General features: G+C 39.8%; 2 protein-coding genes across 16 annotated transcripts in view; one reads left to right on the top strand and one right to left on the bottom strand.

Moving 5' to 3' along the window:
- The window catches only part of AK9 (adenylate kinase 9), a 145375-nt gene that overhangs the window by 116220 nt on the left and 7913 nt on the right, over positions 1–21242 (bottom strand). For 6 of the 12 annotated variants that reach the window (XR_002521825.2, XR_002521826.2, XM_031667537.1 and 3 more), the window contains exons 1-5: positions 18602–19325; positions 9808–9935; positions 8492–8555; positions 6422–6474; positions 6224–6320 (exon numbers count right to left, since the gene is read on the bottom strand). Coding sequence is in view for 9 of the 12 variants with exons in the window: in XM_031667529.1 (XP_031523389.1) it covers positions 6224–6320; positions 6422–6474; positions 8492–8555; positions 9808–9924 (331 nt within the window). In the remaining 3 variants the exon portion in view is untranslated. Of the gene's footprint in view, positions 1–6223; positions 6321–6421; positions 6475–8491; positions 8556–9807; positions 9936–15726; positions 18566–18601; positions 19358–21242 lie in introns of those variants that run through there. The other 6 variants (XM_031667531.1, XM_031667533.1, XM_031667530.1 and 3 more) reach the window with 5 other exon arrangements.
- Positions 19329–21242, top strand: part of FIG4 (FIG4 phosphoinositide 5-phosphatase) — a 126549-nt gene continuing 124635 nt past the window's right edge. For 3 of the 4 annotated variants that reach the window (XR_004184454.1, XM_031667538.1, XM_031667539.1), the window contains exon 1: positions 19387–19619. Coding sequence is in view for 3 of the 4 variants with exons in the window: in XM_031667538.1 (XP_031523398.1) it covers positions 19554–19619 (66 nt within the window). In the remaining variant the exon portion in view is untranslated. Of the gene's footprint in view, positions 19620–21242 lie in introns of all 4 variants that reach the window. The other variant, XM_003898322.5, reaches the window with a different exon arrangement.

Raw genomic sequence — 21242 nt, 5'->3', positions numbered from 1 at the left:
TAGACCAATGGATTTTAATATAACCAAGTTTTGAAAAGTTTACTGATAACAGTTTCAGATTCCACAATGCAACCAACCTTCAGGAAACTTCCACTTGTTGGGTTTTGATGTAGAATCAAGAATATCCACAATTATTCCAAAGGCTATTAAAACACTCCTCCCTTTCCAAGTATGTATCTGTGTGAAACTACATTTTCTTCATGTACTTCAGCAAAAGCAATATATTGCAACAGATTGAGCAGAAGCAGGTGTGAGAATCCAACTTTTCTTAAGTCGGACATTGAAGAGATTGCGAAAATGTGAAGCAAAGCCACTCTTCTCCCTAATTTTTTGTTTTGAAAAATTATCTTTCATAAAATATGCAATTTATGTTACCAAGTCATGGTTTTATGATTTCTAAACAGATAAATATTTTTAAAGTCTCAGTTTTAATTTCTAATATGGTAAATATAAATACATATAGCCCATGTAAGCACAACCTCTTATGGAGCCTCAACAATTCTTATGAGTGTAAGGGAGTCTTGTGCCTCAAAAGTTTGAGAACCACTATCTTAATGCAATGCCTAGAATAGCATAATAAAAAAAGTTACTAAGCACCTGTTGATAGATGAGTGAATGAATGTGTGTAGAACAAACTTAAAATTCCTCACTTGAGAATACACTCATCACAATCTTTTATTTTTATTATGTATTTATTTATTTATTTAGAGATGGAGTCTTGTTCTGTCGCCCAGGCTGGAGGGCAGTGGTGTGATCTCAGCTCACTGCAACTTCCACCTCCCAAGTTCAAGTGATTCTCCTGCCTTGGCCTCCAGAGTAGCTGGGACTACAGGCGCACACTACCAAGCCCGGCTAATTTTTGTATTTTTAGTAGAGACAGGGTTTCACCATGTTGGCCAGGATGGTCTCCATGTCCTGACCTCGGAATCCACCCGCCTCTGCCTCCCAAAGTGCTGGGATTACAGGCATGAACCACCACGCCCGGCCGCAATCTTTCATTTTTAAAAAAGAAGACCAGGCCAGGCGTGGTGGCTCATGCCTGTAATCCCAGCACTTTGGGAGGCCGAGGAAGGCAGATCACAAGGTCAGGCGTTCGAGACCAGCCTGGCCAACATCACGAAACTCCATCTCCTCTAAAAAAAAAATACAAAAATTAGCTGAGCGTGGTGGTAGGTGCCTGTAATCCCAGCTACTCGGGAGGCTGAGACAAGAGAATCGCTTGAACCCGGGAGGCAGAGGTTGCAGTGAGCCGAGATCGCACTACTACACTCCAGACTGGGTGACAGAGTGAGACTCCATCTCAAAAAAAAAAAAAAAAAAAAAAAAAGGGCCGGGCGCGGTGGCTCAAGCCTGTAATCCCAGCACTTTGGGAGGCCAAGATGGGCGGATCACGAGGTCAGGAGATCGAGACCATCCTGACTAAAGCGGTGAAACCCCGTCTCTACTAAAAAATACAAAAAACTAGCCGGGCGAGGTCGTCGGCGCCTGTAGTCCCAGCTACTCGGGAGGCTGAGGCAGGAGAATGGCGTAAACCCGGGAGGCGGAGCTTGCAGTGAGCTGAGATCCAGTCACTGCACTCCAGCCTGGGCGACAGAGCGAGACTCAGTCTCAAAAGAGGAAGAAGACCAAGAACCCAAGAACCATCATGCTAATTCAAAACCTAATTAATGCTTAGGCATACACAATTTCTCCTAAGCTTTTTTGATCACTTTACTTTCTGCTAACAGTGTGTTGGGCTCTACCCAGAGAAGCAATCCTACCTAATTTAACTTAAAAAGGCAGAAAGAAAGACCTTGTCATCTTGGTTTTGGACATATGAACTGTAATTATGATTCTCTCTTGTCTGGCTGTAATCCTTAGTGTCCAACTTGGCTTACCTACGTGTTCCTGCTATTGTCTTAAACGTAGCATGGTATCCCCAAGGCATCTATCCTATTGGAGATTCATTAAATGAGCTCAGTGCATCCCTGAAAAAATGTAGACACTGCCGGTACTGTCTCAAGAATGGGGCCAGACTTTTCTCTGCCTGCCTCTTCTTGTTCTCTGCTTTCTGCTTTCCTGGCTCTACACCACCCTTCTTTGGTTTGGCATCTCTGCTCTTGTTGTGAGTCTAGCTTTCACTTGATTAACATGTTTGAACTGGTTTTTAAGACTTTGACCAGCATCTCCTCTGGTACACGATGGCTGGCATTAACTCCGGGTCTGACACATTGTGATGGTGGGTACTACAGTGAAGGGGACTGCCTGCCTAGCTCCAGATGGAACTCAACCCTTGCCCAACTAACTCCTCCAAGTGGGACAGTTCCAGAGGCCATCTATCTCCAGAGTTCATGCCCTTCCCTTGTAAGCAAAAGCAACAATATCTCCCTGCCATTCCCTATGCTGGCAATACTTCCCAACATCTGTCTATCACAAGTGATCACAGAAAGATGCTTGGCACTCTGTTTGCTGTGCTTGCCAAAACCCTTCCTGTTCCTACAGCCACTGCCACTGCCCAGAGAGCTTATCAGGCATTCCATGTGCATCTGTTTGCAGGAATGCTGAACTTCTGGTGTACATGTGTATTGGAATGATGTTCATACTTGGTCCCTTTACTGATGGAAGCGGCAGAAGAATAAGTAATTTCCATGGATCTAGCTCTCTCTTGAAAGGCCATTATTTGGGCTGCCTAAATGTTCTGAGCTATGAATTTTGGGGCTCTACCCTCTGAGAGATGTCTAGTATTATCATTCCAGAGCCTAGGGGTGTATCTATAGGAAGAGGTGTAAGATAGACAGTTATGTCATCTAAGTTTGTCTCATCATCGCAGATGTAAAGTGGAACATGCAGATATAAAGTGGAATACCTTAGTCCTCTAGTGCCAATTCTGGGAAGATCCCAGGGACACACTGCTTGCTAAACAGACCAGAACTACTGAGTCCACTGTCAACCTTTCCAATTCCAGAGACACGTGAGGATGAAAGTATAGATGAGGAACTCCTCACTCCCACCCCCACATGTCCTTGAGACCATTACCAAGCCCTTGCCCTTCCATGCTAAAGATGGAAGAGTGGTACACCCCCAGCCAGTCCTTGCTGGGAGACTGTGCATGTTCTATCATAGGCAGAGTAGGTGCTTTGTGGGCTATTGCCCAGCTCTCATTAGCCCAACAAGTAAGAAACTGTAAGACTGTCCAGACCACTACCCAGAGGAAACTGACTTTTCCCAGGCCCATACCATCACTTTGCCACCATTTCTTGGCACAGTGGGAAGGAGAAGGCATTTTCTATTTCCATACAAATGAAGATGGCAGACTACTGCTTTCAGATTGAAGTGATGAGAAATTCAGAGACATCAGGTAGCTTTGTGTCCAGCCATCCCTGCTACCCATCTCACCTCAGGCCAGGCTGATGTAGCCTTGTGTCCAGCCATCCCTGCTACCCATCTCACCTCAGGCCAGGCTGATGTAGCCTTGTGTCCAGCCATCCCTGCTACCCATCTGACCTCAGGCCAGGCTGATAGGAGTGGACACATTGGTGACCAATGACTTTCAAGACTATTCATAATGATACACTCGGGGCAGGGAATGCCCAGACTGGGGCTATTCATTCACTGGGGAAAAGGAGATTTTCCAGAATCGAGAAGCAGGGAGCAGTGAAGAGCTTTTAGGATGCCATGTATTGACTCTACTGTTTCTCTTGGGTAAGGATATAGCTTTGAGAAGCTGATTTTGGTTAAAGGCCAAAATAATACAATAGATTGTGAATGAAAAGTTAATTATAGATCGTGTAGGCCCTTTTAGAATAGTGATGGAAACACAAATTATAAAAGGGCTCTAGTATAAAACAAAATTAAGATGAATTTGGCAATACTCTGCTGTGTGATGTCCCTGGAAGTGCACATATCTCGTTAGGGATTTTAGAGTCATCAATTATCCATCTTCACCCAGCCCCTCACTCAAGTTTATATCCCTGTTTTGAAAACCCTTCACTTCCAATTTTGCTTCTACCTTCCACCAGGTTACGGGTTGAGAGCAAATATCAGGATGAGAGGGCTTGCTGGGAATTTGGGCAAAGACTTTCAAACTGTATTTAGCAGAGTGCTAGGTGCTAAAAAAATTCCTGTGGGGATGCTACAGGATGGGCTGAGGGGTGGCTGGGCAGAAGGGGCTTTAGGTTCCATCTCCACTGCAGCCTTTAAATGAGCTTGTTTGTACATGCCTGGTAAGGCATGTAAGCAAATGGTAAGGGTGTGGTCCCCAGACTCAAGAAACCATTTACATCACTTTTCCTCTGCCAGCTTCTAGGACAAGTACTGGCATACAGGAAGTACTGAGGTCTGAGGAATGTAATCAGCCAAATCCAGAATGTGGGAAACTCTGCAAGACAAGTGACCCATTTCTTCAACAGAGAAGACACAAGAAGACAGAAAGAAGTAGCGGAAACTTATAGATAAAAAGAGACTTGAGACATACTAGTCACTTACACTATGTGAAATCTGGTTAGATCCTGCTTCAAAAAAAAATTAACTAAAAAACATCTATGAGGTAATTAGTGAAATCTGACCACAGACCGTTTAGTAGATTATATCGAGGAATAACCATTTTTTAGGTGTGACAATGGTAATGCAGTAATAGGTTTAAGAGTCTAAAAGATCTTTTAGAGATATGAATGAAACATTTTATAGATGAACTGATAGGATATGGATTAGCTTCAAAATAACATAGGTTGAGAGAAGGGAGTAAGTAGAAGTGTAGATGAAACGAGATTAGACTAGAGTTGGTTTTGAACATATGCTGAACCTGGGTGGTAATGTGGAAGGATCTTTATACTAATCTCTCTACTTTTGTTTGAACTATTTCCTAATAAAAATTGTTAAACATTATGAACACCATGAGAGGCAAAACTGAGTTTCTTTGTATTGTTTTTTTTTTCTTTCTCCTTTTGCCAATACTTATAAGTTATGCTATCTTTTCTGTAGCCATGTAAACCAATCCAAGTTTTTCAAGAGGTGAGGTTAACAAATAGGTATTTACTTACCTACCTATATACATACTTCTGTTTCAAATAGTATGCTTTCTGATAATTTGGAATTCTGTGATTCCTGTTTGCCTTTTTACTTATCCAGCCTTCCATATTCTGGATATTTTGCCCAAGTTCAATCTCTTTATCACTGCTGAGCAAATAGGTAGTAAGTGGATAGACAGGTAGGTAGTTTACAGACAAACCTTACCTATCTACTTACATTATAATGCATTTATAATCCATATATATTAATCTATATATATGTATTATATACAGAACCCATATACCCATACAGAGACCTATCTACATATGTGGATAGATATGGGACATTCTGTGTATCATCTCTCTATACGTATGATCTATATGAAGAGGTACCTTTCTGTCTATAGACAGAGACCAATCAATACAGGTTGACAAGGCTGCTTTTGCTGCTTCCATCATTGATTTGCTTTGGCAGTTATAGTTTTTACTTTCCTGTATTTTTATTCCTGCATTAATAGTTACAATGTCCTCTTCTAACTTACTAAGAATATAAAGCAACTTTCTTAATTTTTCTTTTTTCATTCAATAAATCCATTTCAGGTGGATAATTTTATCCCAAACTTGTCATTATTCTTCTTCTCTTCTTTAGAAGAGGTATTAGAGTTTGCTCTTTTCAATCATTTTGAGCTTCAGTGGTCTTTGTCTTGAAAAATTAGATCCAAAGCCCTTGCTCAGCATCCATTTGAGTACCAGGAGAGGTTTCAGGTCCAGAGTCAGAGGGCAGACTGGATGAACAGGATGAAGCCTGAAAATATCTGGAGCTCAACAGTAAGATGGTGGCATACCACTTCCCATTCCTGCCTTTTAAGTGCGGATTCATGCAGACAACCCTAGCCATTTGTCAGGACTTAACGACATTACCCAAGGTATATGAGGAAGCAGTCAGCAGAGTTAGCAGTACTGCAAGATGGACCACAGCAGATTTCTGATGCTTTTATTGGATAACACAATGTTAAAGAAGATTGGGTCATATAAACGTATTTTTTAAACAAATGTACAATCTGAGAAAAAAAAACAAACAAGCAAATAAAACCATCAAGCTGCTCAACTGAATAGAGATAATGAGATTCCTGTGCTAAGGCAAAAGAAAGGGCAACTCTAGAAACTATTTTTGCCTCAGGTAAAGCATGAGTTTTAAGGCTGCTTTGTGGGCTGTAAATATATTAAAATAAACATACCAAAGTGACAGACTTCTGGGGAGTTGAGCTTCTCCAACATTAGCTTTATGACAAGTTCATCTGGAATGCTTTGACCGCTGATCAACATTGATTGCAACTAAGGACAAGCATAGATATTGTACATTACTGTATAATATATCTATTATACAGAGCTTTATTTTTGTAATCATAGTTACTTTGAAATTTAGGTCTGTTTACCATAACTCCTGATTCAGTTTCAGCAACAATCTGTTCTTCCAAAACTGGCAAAGCTAAAACATGAATTCAAAATATTAATACAGACTGATACTAGGATCACCAAAATAAGAAACACATTCTAGTGTCTTCTAACTGGTAACAAAGATTAACATTTGTGCATCACTTTATGATTGACAATGCAAATGTATGCATATTATGTCATTTAAGCCTAACCAAAGCAGAAGCAGCAGAATGTCTTCCACAGAGAACTTGTCTCTGCCACTCACTAAGCTTAAGAATCTTGGAGAACCGAACATGGTGACTCATGTCTGCAATCCTAGTAATTTGGGAGTCCAAGGCAGGAGGATTTCTTGAGCCCAGGAGTTTGAGATCAGCCTGGGCAACATAGGGAGACTACATTTCTACAAAAAGTTAAAAAATTAGCAGGTCGTGATGGTGCATGCCTATAGTCTGTGCTACTCAGGAAGCTGAGGTGGGGCAATCACTTGAGCCCACGAGGTCAAGGCTGCAGAGAGCCGTGATCATGTCACTGCACTCCAGCCTGGGTGACAGAGTTAGAGTGTGTCTCAAAATAAAAATAAAAAATAAAGAATCCTGGGGGAGCTAACTCCGTAAACACCGCTGCACCTTGGATGCATACATACTGTGTAGTGTACAACAGAATGTAAGGATGAAATCAGGTGGTGTATATGACAGTGATTTCTACATCATTAAGTATAGTTACAAAAGTATGCACTGGTATTAATTAATCCAGATTTTCATAACCCTACAATTACATCCAAAGCCCGCTAGTTTTGCACATGGTGTAAAAGAAAATGAATCAAGAAATGTTAAAATGGGTAAACACAGATTAGAAAGAGGGGTCTTGAGGCTGAAATTCCGATGATTTGTTTCCTTTAAAAGAGGAAAGGTATCATTCCTTGAGAGAGGACATCCTGGGATAGGAATGACAGGGGCATGATCCAGGGGAGGATCCAGGAGAGTTGTTACACCATTAGTTGTTAATAATCTATGGGATGTTTGGTATTCTTTAAGATTTCCTAGAAGTAAACTTTTTGAACAGAGAAAGAAGAAACTTTTAGAGTTGTGTGTGCGTGTGTTACGTATTACAAACTTTTTTCCAAAAAACTTGTACCAGATCGCAATTTTACCAAGAGCATGTGGAATGCCCATTTCATAACATCCTTACCTACAGTGATTGTAGTAATTGTAAAGATTCACTGCCAATTTGATAGGCAAATATGGATCAGTGTTATTTTAATGAACATTTCTTAGAATGATATTAAACTCTTTTTTCTTATATTGTTTATTTTTATTTCTACTTTTATGAATTGTCTATTCATTCTTTTTCTTATTTTTCTATTAGGGCATAAATAGTTTTATTAATTAAGAGAATATTTATATATAAAGATATCAACTCATTGTCTTACATATTGCAAAGAATGCAAGAAAATTTATAAATAAAAATAAAAGTTATCATTGAAGACAATTAAGTTATAAAAAATGTTCCTAAGAAAAGCTGCAAGAGTTCCATCTCATTTGAGCTTTCATAAAAAGACACCCAAACACACATATTCCAAACAGTTCTAAATTACGAAATTAGAGATTTAGAGGTAGTAGAATAGAGTTGATGACATTTCAGAAATTCTATGAACAAAACAAGGACTAACAGAAGGGCAAAACATTATTGGATTGATGATGATGTTATAAAAATAATATTGGGCTGGGTGTTGTGGCTCACACCCGTAATCCAGCACTTCGGGAGGCCAAGGTGGGAAGACTGTTTGAGCCCAGGAGTTTGAAACTAGCCTAGGCAACAAAGCAAGACCATGTCTCTACCAAAAAAATATTAATTAATAAATTATTTTAATTAAATATAAATAATAACCCAAGCAGATAATATTCACTGGGTTGATAGGTGGACAAATGTGTGATAAAGCAAATATAGCAAAATGTTAATCACAGACTCTAGATGCCAGGTATATGGGCGTTCACTGTATAATTATCTCCATTTTATGCATATTTGAAAGTTTTCATAATAAACTATTAGAGAAAAAAGATAAAATTTACCTTCAACACGAATACATTTCCATGCCTGTGTTATGTAATGGGCTAATGTTGTTTTCCCAACACCCTTAAAAAGAAAAATGTTATTTAAAGCCCAACAGAACAGTCACTTGCCAGTGAAACAGATATACCAATTTTTAAAGATTCTATTGCTAGTTACTATTACATTAATGTTATAAAGTAATTTTTCCCATAAAAAATGAAGAGTAGACCCTAGATATGTATAGTTTAGTTTTTCTTTACTAATTCTTGCATATGCCACATCTCCTAAAGTAATATAAATAGACCCTTTAAAATTAAGTAGATAGCCCTAAAATCAGGAAGCTATACCATTATGGTATTGCACTCTTTTAACTGTCAAATGTTATAATTTTGATTACAAATCATTGTGATTATATTGGAGAGTCATCATTTTATTTCCTTTCTAAAGTTTACAATCATGAATGTTTTGACAGGCTTCCATTTTAGTAATTTTGATGAGCAAAAAGATCCTTTTTAACTGACATCTTTGGAAAGTATCATACTTTAAAGATAAAAGGTCGTTTTGATGAAGTAACATTTGCATCTGGTTGCTTTCACTGTTGACTTTTTAAAACCTATTATGTTTTTAGAAACATAGTGAAAGTTGTTGAAACCATTTATTGGTACCTGTCCCAGGGTCCACATAAAATAAGTCAAGGATGGGATCCAGCTCTTAATCTCTGCTATGCTGGAGAGGCTCTTTAATTAACCAGCTTAGTGGCTGTCAGTAGCTCTTATCTCGAATTCCTTACTAGAAATGTCTAGAAAAGCAAACTTTATTACAACAGCCATTTTGGTTTTTTCCTGCTTTGTGGAAAGACAACACATAGGTCCTCTAACACGCTGTAGGTAAAGCCTGAGGCACAGTGCCTCTCAGGATCTCAGACATTAACAGGAGAACCTCCTGGCTCATCTGGATGGTATCCTATCTTCACATATCCAGACAGCCTCACAACAAATTGCAAAGGAAATTTCATATGCAAATAAAGTCTGAAGTAACCTCAGATCGCACACTACTAACAGTTGTCATGTACGGTGTTTTGGTGAGTTACTTTCCTCATAATATAAAAGCAAATTTAAATATAGTCTGGGTTCCTTCCCAATTATAACATGTAAGAAGAGAGAGAGTTATGAATTTATAACCAATATTATGTCAGATTTTAAGTCATATAATGAAAACTTATCAGACGCTCAAAAAATGAGCACAATATGTGGTTTTTATTTTTATACGGTAACTTAGAAAATTGTGATTTTAAAAATTAAAAAAAAATTATACCAAATAATAAGAGATAACTTACTGGTTTCCCAAATACAACAAAGCAAACAGGTTTGGACAACAAAAAATTCCTTTCAGTTTCATCTTCATCAAATATATCTGCAAAAGGATGCTCTTCTGTCTTCTCCTGAGAAGTCATGATACAAAATACTACAATAAAACAGGGTAAGATTGTTAACTTGCCTAATTTGGTTGGAGGAGGTGACTAGGAACAATTGAAATAATCTGTGAATTTTCTTAGCCCAGAAGTCATTTTGTACCATTAAACACATGAATTTTGTCAGTAATTGCAAATAAGTTTAACTCATTTATAAAAATAATAGTAAGCTCTTAGTTTGAGACAAAAACAAAATCTAACTATATGTTGTATAAAAGAGAGCTCAAAGTGTTTCTGAAAGACTAACTTAAGGAAAAAATACATATATACGTAAAAATACACAGATTTGTGTGTATTATATTAAAAAACAAATTAAAGTTAAATATGTTGTACATGCACATGCAACACAGGTGCATGTAAAAATTTTACCAGAAATGGAAAAGGTAATGTTGGCTAAATGTATTAGATTCATATTTTCATATTTTAGGAAGCTTTGGTTAATTCCATGAAGAAAACTTTTCCAAAAGTAATGTAGTTTTTACATTTTTTCTTTTGTAATATTTTATAAATATCTGCAAGAACATATATTTATTTTAAAGTTGTTTTCAGAAACCTTTTGCTATTTTGATTTGCTCTTAAGCGGATTTCTAGCAGAGAAGCTCGAGTCCTCAATATTTTAACATGAACAGTTTTCAACTTAGTCCAACTCTTTTCTAGTCAATCAGAAAAAAATAAGGTCATAACTTTTTTATTTGTTTTTGCACGAAGACTGTCTCTTGTTTTCAAGCACTTGTAGACTACATATTCATACTCGTGAAATATTTATATATACCCATTGAATATTTCTATTATGTAAACAATAAAATAGCATGGGACATATCTCTTGATCACAATAAAATAAAGTTAAAAATAGTGATAAAAGAATTTTTAAAACCCCTAATTGTCGAAAATTAAAAAGAAAAAAGAAAACTATATTTTTCTAAATATTACTTGATCAAATACAATTTTAAAATGGAAATGATAAAATATTAGCAAAATAATAGTATTATTAAATATCGATACTATGAAGAAACTGCATCAACTAATGGGCAAAACAACTGGCTAGCATCATAGTGACAGGAACAAATTCACACATAGCAATATTAACCTTAAAAGTAAATGGGCTAAATGCCCTGATTAAAAGACACAGACTGGCAAATTGGATAAAGAGTCAAGACCCACCAATGTGCTGTATTCAGGAGACCCATCTCGTGCAAAGACACACATAGGTGCAAAATAAAGGGACGAAGGAATATTTACCAAGCAAATGGAAAGCAAAAAAAGGCAGGAGTTGCAATCCTAATCTCTGATAAAACAGACTTTAAACCAATAAAGATCAAGAGAGACAAAGAAGGGCATTACATAATAGTAAAGGGATCAATGCAGCAAGAAGAACGAACTATCCTAAATATATATGCACCCAATACAGGAACACCTAGATTTAGAAAGCAAGTTCTTAGAGACCTACAAAGAGACTTAGACTCCCACACAATAATAGTGGAAGACTTTAACACCTCATTGTCAATATTAGACAGATCAATGAGACAGAAAATTAATAAGGATATTCAGGACTTGAACTCAGCTCTGGACCAAGCGGACCTAATAGACACCTACAGAACTCTCCACCCCAAATCAATAGAATATACATTCTTCTCAGCACCTCATTGCACTTATTCTAAAATTGACCACATAATTGGAAGAAAAACACTCCTTAGCAAACACAAAAGAACAGAAATCATAACAGTCTCTCAGACCACAGTGCAATCAAATTAGAACTCAGGATTAAGAAACTCACTCAAAACTACACAACTACATGGAAACTAACCTGCTCCTGAATGACTACTGGGTAAATAACGAAATTAAGCTAGAGATAAAGATGTTCTTTGAAACCAATGAGAATGAAGACACAATGTACCAGAATCTCTGGGACACATTTAAAGCAGTGTGTAGAGGGAAATTTATAGCACTAAATGCCCACAAGAGAAAGCAGGAAAGATCTAAAATCGACACCCTAACATCACAATTAAAAGAACTAGAGAAGCAACAGCAAACAAATTTAAAAATCTACAGAAGACAAGAAATAGCTAAGATCAGAGCAGAACTGAAAGAGATAGAGACACAACAAACCCTTCAAAAAATCAATGAATCCAGGAGATGATTTTTTGAAAAGATCAACAAAACAGATAGACTGCTAGTCAGACTATAAAGAATAAAAGAGAGAAGAATCAAATAGATGCAATAAAAAATGATATCACCACTGATCCCACAGAAATACAAACTACCATCAGAGAATACTATAAACACCTCTACACAAATAAACTAGAAAATTTAGAAGAAATGGATAAATACCTGGACACATACACCCTCCCAAGTCTAAACCAAGAAGAAGTTGAATCCCTGTATAAACCAATAACAAGCTCTGAAATTGAGGCAGTAATTAACAGCCTACCAACCAAAAAAAGTCTAGGACTAGATGGATTCACAGCCGAATTCTACCAGAGGTACAAAGAGGAGCTGGTACCATTCCTTCTGAAACTATTCCAATCAATAGAAAAAGACGTAATCCCCCCTAACTCATTTTATGAGGCCAGCATCATCCTGATACCAAAACCCGGCAGAGACACAACAACAACAACAAGAAAATTTCAGGCCAATATCCCTGATGAACATTGATGCAAAAATCCTCAATAAAATGCTGGCAAACTGAATGCAGCAGCACATCAAAAAGCTTATCCACCACAATCAAGTCAGCTTCATCCCTGGGATGCAAGGCTGGTACAACATACACAAATCAATAAATGTAAGCCATCACATAAACAGAACCAATGACAAAAACCACATGATTATCTCAATAGATACAGAAAAGGCCTTCAACAAAATTCAACACCCCATTCATGCTAAAAACTCTCAATAAACTAGGTATTAATGGAATGTATCTCAAAATAATAAGAGCTATTTATGACAAGCCCACAGCCAATATCATATTGAATGGGCAAAAACTAGAAGCATTCCCCTTGAAAACTAGCACAAGACAAGAATGCCCTCTCTCACCACTCCTATTCAACATAGTATTGGAAGTTCTGGCCAGGGCAATCAGGCAAGAGAAAGAAATAACGGGTATTCAAATAGGGAGAGAGGAAGTCAAATTGTCTCTGTTTGCAGAGGACATGATTGTATATTTAGAAAACCCCATTATCTCAGCCCAAAATCTCCTTAAGCTCATAAGCAACTTCAGCAAAGTCTCAGGATACAAAATCAATGTGCAAAAATCACAAGCATTTGTGTATACCAATAACAGACAAACAGAGAGCCAAATTATGAGTGAACTCTCATTCACAATTGCTACAAAGAGAATAAAATAACTAGGAATACAACTTACAAGGGATGTGAAGGACCTCTTCAAGGAGAACTACAAACCACTGCTCAAGGACATAAAAGAGGACACAAACAAATGGAATAAGAATCAAATTGTGAAAATGGCCATACTGCCCAAAGTAATTTATAGTGCTACCATTGACTTTCTTCACAGAATTCGAAAAAACTACTTTAAACTTCATATGGAATGAAAAAAGAGCTCGTACAGCCAAGACAATCCTAAGCAATAAGAACAAAGCTGGAGGCATCACACTACCTGACTTCAAACAAGCAATGGGGAAAAGATTCCCTGTTTAATAAATGGTGTTGGGAAAACTGGCTAGTCAAACACAGAAAAGTGAAATTCGACCCCTTCCTTACACTTTATACAAAAATTAACTCAAGATGGATCAAAGACTTAAATGTAAGACCCGGGATCATAAAAATCCTAGAAGAAAACCTGGGCAATACCATTAAGCACATAGCCATGGACAAAGACTTCATGTCTAAAACACCAAAAGCAATGGCAACAAAAGCCAAAACTGACAAATGGGATCTAATTAAATTAAAGAGCTTCTGCACAGCAAAAGAAACTATCATCAGAGTGAACAGGCAACCGACAGAATGGGAGAAAATTGTTGCAATCCATCAATCTGACAAAGGGCTAATATCCAGAATCTACAAAGAACTTAAATTTATAAGAAAAAAAAAAACAAATAACCCCATCAAAAAGTGGGCAAAGGATATGAACAGACACTTCTCAAACAAAGACATTTGTGCAGCCAACAGACATATGGAAAAAATGCTCATCATCACTGGTCATCAGAGAAATACAAATCCCACAATGAGATACCATCTCATGCCAGTTAGAATGGCGATCATTAAAAAGTCTGGAAACAACAGATGCTGGAAAGGATGTCGAGAAATAGAGACACTTTTACACTGTTGGTAGGAGTGTAAATTAGTTCAACCATTGTGGAAGACAGTGTGGTGATTCCTCAAGGATCTAGAACCAGAAATACCATTTGACCCAGTGATCCCATTACTGGGTATACCCAAAGGATCATAAATCATTCTACTCTAAAGACACATGCACACATATGTTTACTGTGGCACTATTTACAACAGAAAAGACTTGGAACCAACCTAAATGTCCATCAATAATAGACTGGATAAAGAAAATGTGGCACATATACACCATGGAATACTATGCAGCCACAAAAAAGGACGAGTTCATGTCCTTTGCAGGGACATGGATGAAGCCGGAAACCATCATTCTTAGCAAACTATCACAAGAACAGAAAACCAAACACACTGCATGTTCTCACTCATAAGTGGGGGTTGAAAAATGAGAACACATGGATGTAGGGAGGGGAACATCACACACCAGGGCCTGTCAGGGGGTGGGGAGGCTATAGGAGGGATAACCTTAGGAGAAATACCTAATGTAGGTGACAGGTTGATGGGTGCAGCAAACCACCATGGCACACAAACCACGTGTGTACCTACGTAACAAAACTGCACATTCTGCACATGTGCCCCAGAACTTAAAGTATAATAATAAGAAAAAGAAAAGGCCAAGTGGAAGCTCATGACATTGCATACTGGGTCCTCTACCCCTGGCCAAGATAACCAAGAGTAAATCATTCTGAATGAAGAGTGATACGAACAATTTAAAAGATGTATAATCCTGCTTATTGCTCCAATCTTGCTTTTATAGAAGCTAGAGCACAACAGATGAGGGTAGACTTCTGCAAATTTAACAAGCTGGTAGTCTCAGTTGCAACTGCTGTAAGGATGAGATCTTTACTAGATAGACACAGTATCTTGTATTTTTTATGCAGCTGATGATCTGGCAATGTGAGTCTTCTTTTCAATCCCCATGAAGAAAGGATCGGAAGCAATTTGTATTCACTTAGAGCAGTGACAGCGAACATCCAGTCTTACCCAAGGACTCTCCTGCTGTTTGAGACAATATAGTATAAAGGGGTCTTGATCCACAATGTTGACAATATCAGACCTAGTGACCAGGAAGTGGCAAGTGTCCCGGATCCTCTTATAAAGACACATAAGCAGTATAAAGTGAGAGATAAACCTACAAAGTTTGAAGGTCTTATTACTTTGGTAAAGTTTTAAAAGGCCAGTGATCCAGGACATTCTGTCCAAGGTAAAGGATGAGTTACTGTACCTTGTACCTTCAACCTCTAAAAAAGAGGCACAGTATTTTGTAGGCCTCTTTAGTTTTCAAAGAGAGCATGAAGCACACTCAAGAATATTGTTTTGACCCATTTAGTGGGTGACATGGAAAGCTGTCATTTTTGAGTGGGGCACACAGCAAGAAAAGCTCTGTAGTTTTAGGTTGCCCCACCAGAGGCTTTGCTTCCTGGGCCATATATCTGGCGAGATCCTGCAATACTAAAGGTCTCACAGTGCTGTGGTATGTAGGGATACCTTTTGGAGTCTTAGGAAAGATACAAAGGAGCCTCTCTCTGTAGATCCTTGCTGTCTACAGCAGAGAATGATTCCCCATTCAAAAAACAGCTCTTGGCATGCTTATGGGCTCTGGCAGAGAATGAATGCCTGGTCATGGGATATCAAATGACTATGCAACTGGAAGTATCCACTATGAGCTGGTTATGTCAGACAAGTCAAGTCCTAAAGTCAGGCAGGCACAGCAGCAACCCATTACGTGACAAAAATGAACATTGGCATCAGGCTCAAACAGGTCTTCAGGGCATAAATAAATTTCATAAGCAAGCAACTCAGATGCCCATGTCACCTGTCTCGTGCACCAGTGTCTCTTTCAGCTCACACCTTGTGTAGAATTCCCTAAGAACAGCTGACAGAAAATGAAAACAAAATTCATGGACAAATCACAATATATTGGTACAGGCTGTAAATGTAATGCTGCCAGATATTAGTTCCTCTCACAAGTAGCTCTGAAAAATGGTGATTAGGGGAAATCTTCCTGGCAGGCAGAGCTTTAAGCAGTATTCCTAGGCCCTCAATTTGAAAGACAATGCCAAATAGTTTCATCAAGGGCCTAGAAGGTGCAAGATTAGAAGGTAAGAGAAAAAGAGTTCTGGGGAAGAAGCATGTGATTGGGCCTATGAGGGTGGTGTAGCCAACAAACCCTAATCTGACCTCCAATGAGTCACACCCTTGCACAATCCTCTTCCTTTGAGTGGGAGTGGGGTCTGTAACTTGCTTCTAAATATAGCAAAGGTAATAGAATGTCTGTCTCTTGAATATGTTACATTGCATAAGATTCCATCTTAGGGGACTGGAGGGAGACTTTCTGTTGGCTTGGAAGAAGTAAGCTGCCATGCTGTGAGAGGACCACATGATGAGGAAGCTGCTGGTTTGACAGAATGTTGGAATGGCCTCTTAAAGGCACAGCTAAGGTGCTAGCCTGGGATTGTGCGGGATTTGAGACAATGTACTTCAAGATGAGGAATATGCTTTGAATCAAGGGCTGGAAGCAGGAGTGACCGCTCTCACTAATACTCTCAGTGACTGACTTGGGGAATTTGCACCTCACTTGTGAACAAGAGGTCCTGGGTCTGGTGGAGTAGAAAGACGGTTCTATCAGGGGACCCAGTAAAGGTTTCGTTAAATCTTAAAACTACTGCTGGTCATTTTTGACTCCACAAGCCCATAAGTTATTGCACTGGCAGATGGAGATAGGGTTGCTGCTATGAAATTGGATGAGATTGGGGGTGCTCAGGGTGGTATGGCCACAAACTGCTAGATAGGTGGGATAGGGGATGCATTTCTTGAACTCAGGGGATTCTCTGAGACAGCTCTTGATGCTTTCACGTCCAGTGAATGGGTAATTGCAGCAACCAAAACCTGACAATGACACAGTAACCAAGGGTTTACACTCCTCAGGAATGAAAGCTCGTTATCCTACTGGGCAAACAACAGACCAGCAGAAGTGTTGGCCAAGAGAAAGGAAAATCTAGAATGATGGTAGAGGAAGGAGATGATCAATTACAGACCTTGGATTAATTGCAGTAGAGGATTCTGCAGTTTGTCCCATTAATCTTTTTTGTATAAGTTCTTTTCTTTTAAAAACTGAGACTAGCCACTACCTTAAAGAATTAGGGCGGGATGGGGTGAACTTGATGTGGAGGAAGAGTGGACATGAGTGCTGCAAAGGGTGGAATGTAGCAGCTGCTATTAGTGCCTTCCCCATACCCACTTGACATACATCTTTTCTATGCACGACCAGCCCAACTTCCAAAATGTCAGCATGTGCGACTTTTTGCCTATGGGCTCTCTCCAGCCGCCAGAACCTACTCTCCCTGAACATAGGGTAGACCGGAAGTTCTAGGGAATCAATGTTCTGCCGTATCAGGCTTCATCCAATAACTGATGGGAGTTGGCGAATAAATACTCCAGCTTCCTTGCCCCTTAAGAGGGGATAACTGAGACATGCCTCCCAGTATTCCCTAGAGAATTCAGCCCACAAAGAAACTTCTTTGGTAATATTCCCTTTATTAGTTTTCTTCCCCTCCCTGCTGCTGTTTCCTGGGATTACGTCTCGTATAAACAACCTTCCCTCAAAGTTTTGTCTTCGGATCTGATCCTGGGTGAAAGAAATTAAGACAAACTTAAAATGGAAGTGCTAAACCATAATAATCGAAAACTAGAAACCTTAAGGTATTTTAAGAGCTGCTATCCTACATAAAAACACTGTGCAAATATTTAACGAATATTCAGAAGAGTTGGTTTCATTATGAAACAGAACGCAGCTAATTATTTTTCCCAGCTAAAAGATCCAAGTTCAAAATGCCAGAACGGACACGGCCATCTTTCTAGTTCTTAATAAAAGGAGTACCAAACTACAGGGGGGGAAAAGCGCAAAATAACATATAATTAAGTATTTCTTTAACTTTTTTTAATTTCTCAAGTTTTAATTTACAATATGATCTTTCGTATTACATGAATGTTATCTGTGTATGCTATAATTCTGTAATTTTTTAAAAAAGCTTCCTTACACTTAGCAGTTGAGAAGCCCTCTAGCGGAGGATTCTGAGGTTTAGAGGTTTCCTGGGAAAACCTAGCATTGCCGCCTAAGTTAGGAGAGCGGCCTCTCCCCTACATCTTATACTCTTGCAGTAGGTGTTCAGTAAATATTTGTGGAATACATACTTTAGTGGTTGAAAGGAGACGTGGTTTTAAAAAGTGAATTTACAAAGACCGTTTTGCAAGAAAAGGAGCTGGTCTGGGGGTCCCCGCAGGAGGCAGGGTTCCGTGCAACAGATACCAAGGTGCCTCTGGGGCGGACCACGACCCAGCCGGCCGCGGGAAGCCTCCTTACCTGGCCGCAGCGGACCCTCCTCAGGTCAGCAACCGCCTCCACGGGCTCCGCCGGGCTGTTGGGAGGTTGCCGGGGAGACCTCGGGCCGCCGCGCACCGGCTGCTTGGAGGGCGGGGCCTCGGGAGGCGGGGCTGTAGTTCACTGTCATTTCTGTTCCAATTCGAAATAGTCACTTTTGTACCTAATTTGGCATTCATATTTCTAATGCACTCATTTTCACAACTATGGAAAGGAGGGTACACGCATGCCCATTTATGTAGCACACACGAAATGAAGAAACCTCCTTTCCAGCGCGGCTCCGCCACACTGCGCTAGAGTCTCTGTCGAAAACTTCAAGTGGCTAGTCTCAGGCACAAACGTGTGGCAAAGCCACACTTTCCAGCTTTAGGTGATTTTAAAACAATTCCTTGGGCCACACAGCGTAGGCACAACATGGCTTAGAGGTGAGGGGAAAACTGATACTCAGTGAAGGACTGTCAGAGGGCCGGCTTTCAGCAGCGGGCAGGGAAAACACAACGATCTATCCTGCAACTCGGAGAATCCTTTTCAAAAGAAGTTACCCAATCCCAAACCTTCCTCTTTTTTCCAAAGAGAGGGAGGAGATAAATAGACTCTACTAATCCGTCGACTTTTTCTCCGCCCACGTTTTCCTCCTGTCCTTACCAAAGATGGCGCCCTTCGCTTCCTCTCTTGGCAGCACGCAGGTCCCGGGAGCCTCTATCCGACCTCTCTATGATACGTCCTCCAGCCCCGCTCCTGCCGTGAGGGGCGGAGCTTGCTTGGAAGCGGGGCGCAGGAATCCGGAAACACCTGGTCGTCTATAGGTTTAGTGCCCAGGCGGTGTTGTTCCTGGCTGGACTTGATGTCCAGGGTCTGAGGAGTTTTCTCGCCGAGTCTCCTGGGGCGGTCCGGCGGTTCGTGCCCTGTTGTGGGACCCACATTTGCAGCTGCTATGCCCTCGGCCGCCGCCCCCATTATCAGCTCGGTCCAGAAGCTGGTTCTGTATGAGACTAGAGCTGTGAGTACCCCTCGCCGCAGGGGGGCGGGGGGGAGGTGCGGGAGGGTGGATGTCTGCCGGTGGGTGTGGGGCCGTAGGGCAGAGGCTGTACCCTGCCTCCTCCTTCCTCTCCAGTTTCCAAATCCCTGTCAAACACAGCCTTGAGGTAAGCTAGCTCCCTTGGATTGTGTCTGGGCGCCTTTCCCCTATTTTGGTACCCTGGATATTGCAGCATTTGCAGGTCCACTTACAGTCCATGGCTGGAACATGCTGGAAACAGGTGCTTGTGGTACCTCAGGAACTGTTCATGAGGTTCTCTGTACGAGTTACTGGATTCTTTTCAGCTTTCAGAAAGTGTTAAAGTTCTAGAGTTCACAAGTTACAGTACAGGCAGGGGTGTGAAAAAATTTGAACTATGGCTCGTAACTTATTTTTTCCTATTCCATGGTATACCATCACTGCGATTGATGTGAATTACACTTCTATTGCTGAATTTTTTGGTTCTCTTTCTTATTTGAAAGGAAAGACTTACTTTGTTTAAAGACATCTAATTTGGTTGGATAACATCTTGCTTTTCACTTGACTTTTTTCAACATAAGATTTACTTTTAAAATTTTATTACTTTGAATGGCCATGTAAATAGTGAATAAGCCGATCAGTTTGTTTGTATTTCAATTACTAGTTCCTCAATTAAGAGGGAATGGTGTTTATAGAACTTCATACTTTGTCCTTTCTGTGGGTGGAAAGCAAAGTTGGTACAATGTAGCTCTCTAAATTGGGGTGCCACAGTGATATTAGGGACTGTGTTTAATATTACCCATTTCGTGCTAACAAGATTGCATATGCCAGATATTTGCATAATGCTCTTCACTGTGTTATAGAGTGCTTTATAAACTGTTTCTCTGAAACTTGGGTTGTCTCCATTAGAGGAGTACGAGAAGGCAGTTGACAGTTTCTCAGTTATAACATAGTCCTAATAGCACAATAACCTCTCCCTCAGGTTAACATGAGTAGAGAATTGTTGACCTTAAATTAATTTTGCTGACAACTTTGATTAGATCTAGATCAGAAGATGAAATTATCAAATATACTGTATTTGCAAGTATTTTCAGTTCTTTAATGAGAGTCATAAAGAAGTATCATTTGACGTTGAAATGAAACCTATTTTTTGTAAAATGTGCTGCTAGATGTTCCTAGTTAGAAACATAAATAACTTTTTTTTTCCATTTGAGATAAGAGTCTTGCTCTGTCACCCAGGCTGGAGTGCAATGGTGCTATCTCGGCTCACTCACTGCAACCTCTGCTTCCTAGGTTCAAGCAATTCTCCCACCCCAGCCTCCCAAGAAGCTAGGGTTACAGGCATGTGCCACAATGACCAGCTAATTCTTGTGTTTTTAGTAGAGGACAGGGATTCTCCATGTTCGCCAGGCTGATCTAAAATGCCTGGCTTCGGCCTCCCAAAGTGTTGGGATTACAGGCGTGAGCTGCCGCATCTGGCCATAAATAAAACGCAAATTTCAGCTCATTAAAAAGCTAATCACTCATGAGGACTGCGTGAGATATTAGTGTTCAGAAAGCACAATTCATATTATAGGGCTCTTCTGCTCAGAAGTCTTCAGTAGTCCCAATTCTGAAGAGAGTAAA

The sequence above is a fragment of the Papio anubis genome, chromosome 6 (assembly GCF_008728515.1).
Source record: "Papio anubis isolate 15944 chromosome 6, Panubis1.0, whole genome shotgun sequence".
Lineage (NCBI taxonomy): Eukaryota > Metazoa > Chordata > Mammalia > Primates > Cercopithecidae > Papio > Papio anubis.
The sequence above is the reverse complement of the archived record's forward strand: the minus strand, read 5'-3'. Positions and strand labels throughout refer to the sequence as shown.